Source organism: Tigriopus californicus, chromosome 9 (assembly GCF_007210705.1).
Source record: "Tigriopus californicus strain San Diego chromosome 9, Tcal_SD_v2.1, whole genome shotgun sequence".
Taxonomy (NCBI): Eukaryota; Metazoa; Arthropoda; class Copepoda; order Harpacticoida; family Harpacticidae; genus Tigriopus; species Tigriopus californicus.
The window spans coordinates 2,330,929-2,339,845 of NC_081448.1; the positions used below are offsets into that span (position 1 = coordinate 2,330,929).

Below are 8,917 nucleotides of genomic sequence, written 5' to 3' on the forward strand. Positions count from 1 at the left end.
AAGCAAATCGAGGGATGGCATGGTGGTGTTGTTAGAATACTTGTGATGCCCGGGGTAGGGTGGGGGCGGAGGGTGATGAAATCGTCGGAAGAAAGTCACCACCACCACCACCATCCTCACGATGACTTCTTTTACCAACATCGCATTCCCATCCATCTCCATAGGTCTCCCAGAGGCCAAGTAGAACGGGAGAAAATCGTGTCACCAGTTGCTTTTGGAATCAAGAACTCTTCAGATCGTCCTGACCTCCTTGGACTTTGAGTCGGTCCAGAACTCGATCAATCACGACAGTGGTGTTTGCTTCGCAATAAGTCTAGGGCATTAAGACTTCATCGTGTGACACACCTCTCGAATTGGGAACGGTCAAACATTGGCCAACTACTCCTACCATCATTGTTGCTCTTTTGAGATGGACTGTACGGGCGAATCTCCCGCAACGATCTAATTCGGACTAGCATGATCGGTGGGATTTTCGTCCGTGTGGAGCCATCTCCTGTCATCGAGAAAAATTCTACATTGAAAGGGCATTGGTTTTTAAAGCAAAGGTAAGTGATGGGGGTTGGATTATGACTTCAGAGATTGGCGTTCAGGCTAAAATTAGCAAAAATCATGGCTAAATGAGCTTGAGACTCTAAATGGTGTTTTCCTTACTATAAGCTTCGGGTTTCTCTTATCAGGAGTTTTGCCTAATCCAAGGTTTGAGTGTGATGGTAGAGGGAATGATTGAAGAATGGAAGACTCATTTGTAATTGTTGAGGTCACTGACGATTTGAAATGTTTGCATCCCCATGAGTTACCATTGAAAAATAATAAATGCTATTCTGTTGGGTAGGGTTCGGTGTACAACTACAGGCAGCACCCATTTACTTAGCTTGAAAATGGAATAGGATGTGGTTCACCGTTCTTGCCTGTGGATTCCATGATGTACAATATCTATTTATCCAATAGGTGTTACTTTTGTTCATGAATTTAAAAAGATGGGATTTGAAGAAAGTTGGTTTGGTCAAGACTTTTTTGACAAATTTGCTTTTTCATGGCATTGCGTTTCAAGACTAGAGCAAGGGGTTGCCGGAGTTTCTCTAAGAGTGATGGCCATTGAATAACCAATTTTTCTTCATGATAGTAGATTTTCCAGGTCTGTTTTTGACTTGGAACTGTAAATAGTCAAATTTGGCTTGCAGAAACTCACTTTCTACTCAACAGTAAAGCATTATTTGATAGCAAAAGCATCAGACAAATTCAGATGAATTAAATATTTGTGGAAAACGGTAGAAGCTCTATAAAGTAATAAAAAAGTGCACAAAATTAATGACCTAACACCATAGGTAAAATATTTTCCTTTTTGATTTTTAGATCCTCAATTTTGCCCAACTTTTCCCCCAAGAAATTATTTTGCCCCCCAATCTTTTACGCAAAAAACCTTCTGATGGTTTCAAAAATCAATTGAAAACAAATCAATCCTCTCTGAAGTTAGATAATGTTGTTCCAATCTTTAAATGAAATATAAGTCCCTCCCCAGTAACTTTAGGCCCATTTATCTCACTTTGACTATTATGAAATTGTTCAAGAAGATCATGAGGTTCAAACTTGTTGAATTTCTTGAAGTCCACGAAGTCCTTCCTCCTAGTCAGCATGGATTCGGAGCACATTTTAACACGGTTACCCAACTGATTGAACATATAGAGCAGGTTATTGACTGACTAGAGAGCCATGAATCAGTCGATGTTGTCTATCTCGACTTTTCCAAGGCCTTTGCCATGGTAGATCTTAGTCTTTTAGTTAACAGGCTCCATGACATTGGAATCCTAGGCAAGATTCTCAATTGGTTAAGAAGTTTCATTTGTGATAGTGAAACAATTAGTTAAGGTCAAGGGATCCCTTAGTAACATATATGATGTCAACTCGGGTGTTCCTGAGGGTTACATTTTAGGTCCACTCCTTTTCATCAGCTTCATTGCTCCACTTCAGAAGCTTAGTGGTAAATGTCAGTATCTTTTCCTATGCTGATGCAAGGACACTAAAGCTCTTTAGAGTCCCTGAATGATGAAGCAAATTTAGTTTGCGGTAAGAATGGTCAGAATTCCAGTTGTCTGATAAAGGTCCTAGACCTAATCTACTCTTGGGTTGCTAAGAGTAATATGGCCTTAAATGGAATGAAATTCCGTTCCATGACCTTTGGGCCGAAGCCATTAGGCTCTCCACTTGTAGATGACGAAGGTAAAGACATTCAGCAAGTCTCGTCCACAAAGGATTTAGGTGCAGTCCTTCATGATAATGGAAAGTTCGATGAGCGTATCCTGGATTTAAGTCAGACTTGGACAATTCAGTTTTTTACTGAAATTCCTTATCACCCAAGAGGGTCAAATTTCCTTGTTTGTCCATGATGTAATACCCATTTAACTCAAACTAAACTTGGACAAATGAAAACACGAACAGTAGAAAAAAATCCCTGCTGACAAAAAATCTTCTACCTACAAATTGAAATAATGATAAAAATAAAATAAAATAGCTAGAAAATTACCATGTTCCTCCCTATGATTTTGAATGTCTATGGCGAATGAATCTGCGTGGCTTGGATAGCGTGACCAGGCTGGCCCAGTAATATCTTTCCATGCTTCCTTTTTAAAAATTAGCATTATTTCAAGGGGGCTAGCATTGCAATCTTTTATTACATCGTGCTGGTTTTTAGCATTAAACATTAAACCCAAAAGGGAAGAAAAGCAAAAAAATATCACATGGGAACGAAACTGGGCTGTGTTAACAATGTTGTTTCATTGGATCCATTTGCCATTCCATGAAATTGATACCCTGTAGCACAAAGAGATTTCATTGGAATGCTTACCTTATATTAAGCAAGCAAAACTGTTTATTCTTTTTGCTTCTTAATTTAAAGGGAGATTTAGACAAACTTCTGTAAATGCCAAGACTTATGGCACACAAAAAGATTGTTTTAACCTGAAATCCTTTATGATCACTATAAAGGATTTGTTTTTATTAAAAGATTAACATTATTCTAGCATTTCCGAAATCCAACTAGTATTTCTTTAGCATTAATTTTGCTGGACCTAACACCGCCGGCTAAAAAAACTGGCCAGTCTGAGCGTGACTAAGATTTTTCCAATTTCTGGTCGGGGGAGTCAGTTCAACGCTAATTCAATGGTTTCTGAATTCTCCGTTTTACTATTCGGGTACATCTGGCGACGTCAAATATGTCTAGTGTACCGTCGTCCATGGCCGATCAAATAAAACATGAAAATAAAGTTAAGTAATATGAATCAGTTTTTCGTCTTGAAGTCCTGGGAATTCCACTCCCAGTAGCGATAAGGAAGTCCGCGAAAAAATACTTTCAAATTGTAATTGAATGACATTCAATTCAATTACTTTCTTCACAACACATCTTTTGAATAAATCGTCTTCGTTCTTATTTGAAGCTTTTTATCAAATGGAGTAGCAGTAGCCAACTGACTTAGCCTGAACAAGCTGAAACGCCTTCCAATGTTGAAATACAGGGATAAGGCGCACAAATGTTTGTTTAGCGGACAGAAATGTAATTGTAATTTGTAATTGAGATATCTCAACTACATCCTTTCATATGTAATTAATTACAATTACTTAGTGTGATTGAATGGGTATGGGAAAAATGCAGTTGTCTGATAATCCATGACTATTTTCAAAATCATCTTCATTATAGCTTTTCCGTATTCAATCTTTCCCAAGCCTCATTTTTTTCTCACTTGGGGATCTTATTGGACCAACTTTAAGACCCTAGCTCTCAAAACTTTTGCTTTAACAATGTCTTCGGATCTATTCATATGATCTATTTCAGGATATGTAAGGATTCATCAATCTTTAAAAGTTGAAGAATCACTCTCTATCAGTCGATAGATTCCCAATGACGACAAAAATATGCTCCAAGACCGAGAAGAAAGTTAGTTTTATTTCAGAATGTGTATGTTGGGAAAGTGAAGAGTAAAAAAAACAAAAAATACATTGTAACAACCAGGTTAATTAATTGGTGGCATTGAGATGGAAAAAAGCACATTTGTGGACTACTTCAGAAATGACGACATTTCTTGGTCAAGTACCGACAATCAAAACTTAAACCGGATAGAAGATACATACAAGCTACCATAGTGTACATCGTTCTTCAAGATAGTTTTGGCTGGAAGTGAGAGGACGTTGGACAAGCCTTCAACCCAATACCATCAGCGTGGTTTAGAAAAAAAATATTATGCTCAGATGACTTTTTCAATCACTTTTGACACAGTGGTTAAAATGCTCTTTAAAGCTTTGACGGAAATACCCTAACACGTCTTGCCATTGGTGTAGTTCGCAAAATCATAACGAATAACTTTGGTTTTATTGCATTATGGAAGTCTAGCCCACATAAAAAACCATAAATAATGTCTAAAAGTAATAAAACAACAAAAAAATATCAAAACCTAATCAATGAGAATGGGAATGCATCAAACTAGCATTTACTTACCAATTATGATCGGGTCTATTTCACCGTTTCTTTGTTATATCGGATGTAACGGTCCAATTTTTATCGTTTTTTGATCCAAAATGCCCCAGTTATATCAAAACTTAAATTCCCAAAGACTTGAGACAGATTTTCAATTTCAAAAAAGTAAAATATTCTTTTTCTTTTTTCCTACATAATCCAAATAGCTCAAAATGCTACATTATGTCACTTAAAACACGTTAAAAGTGTATCTTTTGAAAATTTGTTCTACAACCAACCGAGAACTTCTTGAATCATCAAAAGCTGAATCCAATCGTTTGTAACGTTTGACGTTTGTAACTTTGCAACGCAAAATATGATGCTCATGAATTCAATTGCGGGATTTCAACACTAAAATGTTATCACCATAAACCAGTTCTCATACTCTCTAAAAAAAGCAACAAATCAGGGTTCTGAAGTTTCAAAATCCAAATGTTGGAGGAAACCCATAATGGGACGAAGGTAGAGCTCAGATACAGCTCGATTTTTTACAGACTTTCCCAGGCAAGAAACGAGTCGCAGTTGATATTGAAATTTGTCGGTAAACCAAATACTGCATGAAGTTTAGGAGTTAACAAATAGGCAAATAATTATACTTTGTTTTAAGAGTACTGCAAATTGCATTCCTTGTAGCGGTTAGTAACCCAAACTAAACCCAAAGACAAAGCGACTAAACCTTTCTGGATGCTGGACGGAAGTTGATAAGAAAATTCACAAGGAAAACAAGTTAAAAAAAACAGATAAGGACACAGTGACAAAAATGCTAAAAGTGTTCTAGAACATGACAAAAAGTAAAAGCCAAGTCGAAAAAGAGTCGAAAAAATGGAAAAATGGCTGAAAGGTGGGAATTTGGCCCAAAATGTTTTCTTTCCACCGAAAGGACCATAAGTTGAATCTTTTTCAGGTTTTAACCTTTTGTCGTGGTCTAGTCATTAGCAATCGTAAGCTTGAAATAAATAGTGATAATTTTGTTCTGTATTTTTTTGGCAAAGATCACCAAAAGAAATGGCTTTTTGATTTAGATTGTTTTTAATGCGGACTTCCTTACCGATACTGGGATTGGAATTGCCAGCAGTTCAAGACGAAAATTTTATTTATTCTAGTTAACCTTTATTTTCATATATTTTTTGTTAGACCAGAGAATTAGAGTTGGCAGATCTGGCTAACCCTTGAATATAAGGTAAATCAGGAATTCTAGTCAAAAACTTGTCCAAGTCTGACTTCAATCCTGATACTGGATCAACGCCTATATTCCAACTGGCTTCGAACTAGCTGGTTTCTCGAAGGCCTGAAGGTGCTCTCAAGACGTACGTTAAACCTCTACGATCACTAGAATGGACCCTAAATCCTGGGTTTGGACAAAGCTCATGAATGCTTTTGAAAACGTTCAGTATCAGATACCTTTCGTACCTTCTCTGAATACTGTACAATCCCAACCTTTCTAATCTCTCCCAATACGAGAAATCTCTATGCAATGAAAATTGGAAGCGCACTTAGTTAGCACTTGATTATAGATTATAAAATCATCTATTACACCGCGTTATATGGGATCAAATGGTTCAGATTTCATCGTTTACAGACCCGAAAAGCCCCGGTTATATCTTCATTCAATTTTCCAAAAAATGATATTGATTTTAATAATCAGAAAAAGAAATAATTATTTTTGACAATTCATTATAAAAGCATCCAAAGGACACTTGGTTGAGCAGTCAATGAAAATTTCACAAATGTCAAAGAGGCCTCAAATAAGACATCTTTAATCAGTTTCAACAAAGTCTTCAAGAAACGACCTGCAGAATTCATTTTTAAATCTGGATTGGACAAGTTTTTACAACCCTTCTTGTCCATTTTCCAGACAGAAAGGATATCACACAACAGCCTTGCTGGCCGGATTATACATATTTCCATTCTAAATTAGTCATTTATTCACGTTCGAAGGTGTTTAATTATCACAAGGTCAACGTAAAGAACTTGTCGTTTCTGTAGGTTGGTGTTCCTCCGATCCTCTTTCCCCTGAGATTTTGGGCATATGGCAGGAAAGGAGGATCCCTCAAAAAGAGCCCTTTACCGTCGGGCGTCCACGCCTTCACTTTGGCCATGATCCCTACTTTCGGGGAAGGCATAATCCAGCCCGCCGAGCTAAGGACCACGTCACACGTGGCCTCGAAAACACTAACACTGTCCACCAAGAATTCTTGGCCTTTCAAAGGCGGAAAATCTTTTAAGCGTGAAGTGTTTCCCATCGGCACGCCCATGATTTCAGTACCCAATGACTTTCGGTAGAATTCCTCAGCATCCTCGGTCCGAACAATGTTAATAGGAAGAAAGTCTGAGCAGAAAACCGTCACTAGTAAAGGATGCACTTCGAAAGGGCCTTCTATCAGGTCCATTCGACCCAATCCACCCAGAAAGATGGTTTGACCCAACCTCAAGTTGAACGATCTGGGTCTGATTGGGAAATCCGGCAAAACCCTACCAATTTCCTCCTGAGTGAGCAGGTTAATAATCTGATCATAAGACACGGATCCGGGAGTATCGTAGCACCATTTGCCATGGGCAAAATCCGGATCCATTGGATCTAACCTTTTGGGTAGCTTGGGCTGATCGGGCGTTCTCGTTTCCAACTCCAGAGCTCCTCCGGTTAGGGGTAGGTATTTGTCTTGTTGATACGGTATGAGGGTGTTGGCAATGGGCGGGCCCCGACAGCCACTGTATTTACGAGATCGGGTGTGCCTTAGCTTTTCCATGCGTTCGATTTCCTGCAGACGGAACACGTGGCGTGTTTTTTTGAGTCTTTGGAAACGCATGTAGATCCGATGAGGATCGGGTCTCATCAAGGGGAATTTGAGCAAGTTCAAGGTCGTCCCAGGAACCGGCGAGACCATGGCCTTTTCGACATTGTCAATGGCCTTGATTTTGCACAAATCGGACTCGAGTAAGACATTAAAGATGGAGCTTTTGCCCACATTCGTGGTCCCGATCAGATACACATCCCCACCCACCACATTCCGGGTCTCATCCCAGCTCTTGAAAACCCGGGACACCAAGTTCTCCATGTTGAACCCGGTGCGCGCACTCACCAGAATCGAGGACACTACTCTGGGATTGATTTGCACGGGTCCCGAGTTGCACTTCTCGAGAAAGGCCTTGTCCATGGCCTTTTGCACCCGTTTGAGATAGTCAGAGGAGTCTTGGGGCAACAGATCGGCCTTGTTGCCCACCAACAACACCCGCTTATTGGTGCCGATCATCTCAAAGATGTTGGGCCAAACCGACCCCGGGAAATCGGTCAGATCCACGATCAAGAGGATCAACGCGTTATGATGATGCTTGACATGCTCGATGGTCAACGGGTAATCCTCGGGGCTCACGTTCATCTTCAAGGCGATATTATATTCCCGAATCACGTAACATCGCTGACAAATCAGGAGCCGCAATTCGGACTCCTTCTTGTTCAGAAACATCTCCGTCGGTAGAAACCCGGGGGCTTTGGGGTCTTGACAATGTAAATGAGCACCACACCCACCACAGGGCACTTGACTAGCAGGGACCTCCGGGTCCGCCGTACCATATCGGAAGATTTCATCCTCCGATAAAGTTGAGCGAGGCTCAGGCCGATCCGGGGGGACCAGATCAGAGATGACCTCATGATCGGGTTCGGCTGGAACCCCTTGTCCAGGTCTGGCTGGTCGTCGCCGCCGCCGACCCAGTCCATCATCGACAGTGGGCGAATCCGAGATCCGTCCCCCCCGTCCCGGCAAGTCCAACTGATGGACAATATCATAGGGATACACGGGTGGCTGCTCTTCAGGTGGTTCTAGGGGACGATACGTATCATCTAGGGCGTGACTCTCCAACTCGATTGTCTCTACCGGTGTAGCTTCAGCCCCGCGTTGAACTAAAGCCGCACCGCCGAAGAGATGCGGCAAGGCTACGGACAGATTGTCATCCTCGCGATGCCGCAAGAGCAGGGCTAGATCTTCATTCCGCTTCTTTAATTCGAAGACTTGCGTTTGGATTTCACGGGCCGAGGATCGCTTGAGGGTGGGATCCAGGAGGCCGTCCACTTCCGAGCCGTAGATGAGCAGATCTTGGGCCCGGGAATTGACACTCCGGCGAAGCTCGAGACGGGACAGACCTCGACCATGGTGGTGAGCCAGTGGGCGGAGTAGCGGTCGACGAAACACACGGGCCAGGGAACTCATGCCAAATGAGTTGAGAAATGAGGGGCCATCCCACAAATCACATGTTGGTGTTTTTGTTTTGATTTGATCCTGATTTTGGTGTTGTTGAAAATTCGAGTCAGCGTTGCCAGATTAATAAGGCATTGGAGGCCAAATGGCCAAATGTGAACCCGAATTATTAACGGTGAGGGGGTGGGGTGGGGTGGGTGGGGTGGGTGGGGGGAGTGAG

The 8,917-nt window shown here is 41.2% G+C and overlaps 1 protein-coding gene across 1 annotated transcript; it reads right to left on the reverse strand.

Annotated features, from left to right (window-relative positions):
• Positions 1 to 6,203: 6,203 nt before the first annotated feature.
• LOC131886198 (nitric oxide-associated protein 1-like) lies at positions 6,204 to 8,787 on the reverse strand. The gene has a single exon (XM_059234460.1). The coding sequence runs from the start codon at positions 8,707 to 8,709 to the stop codon at positions 6,454 to 6,456; it is 2,256 nt and encodes a 751-aa protein (XP_059090443.1). The 5' UTR covers positions 8,710 to 8,787; the 3' UTR covers positions 6,204 to 6,453.
• Between the last annotated feature and the right edge of the window lie 130 nt (positions 8,788 to 8,917).

Excerpts from the sequence above, each read along its gene's own strand:
- LOC131886198 (XM_059234460.1), bottom strand. The coding sequence starts at position 8,709 with ATGAGTTCCCTGGCCCGTGTGTTTCGTCGACCGCTACTCCGCCCACTG.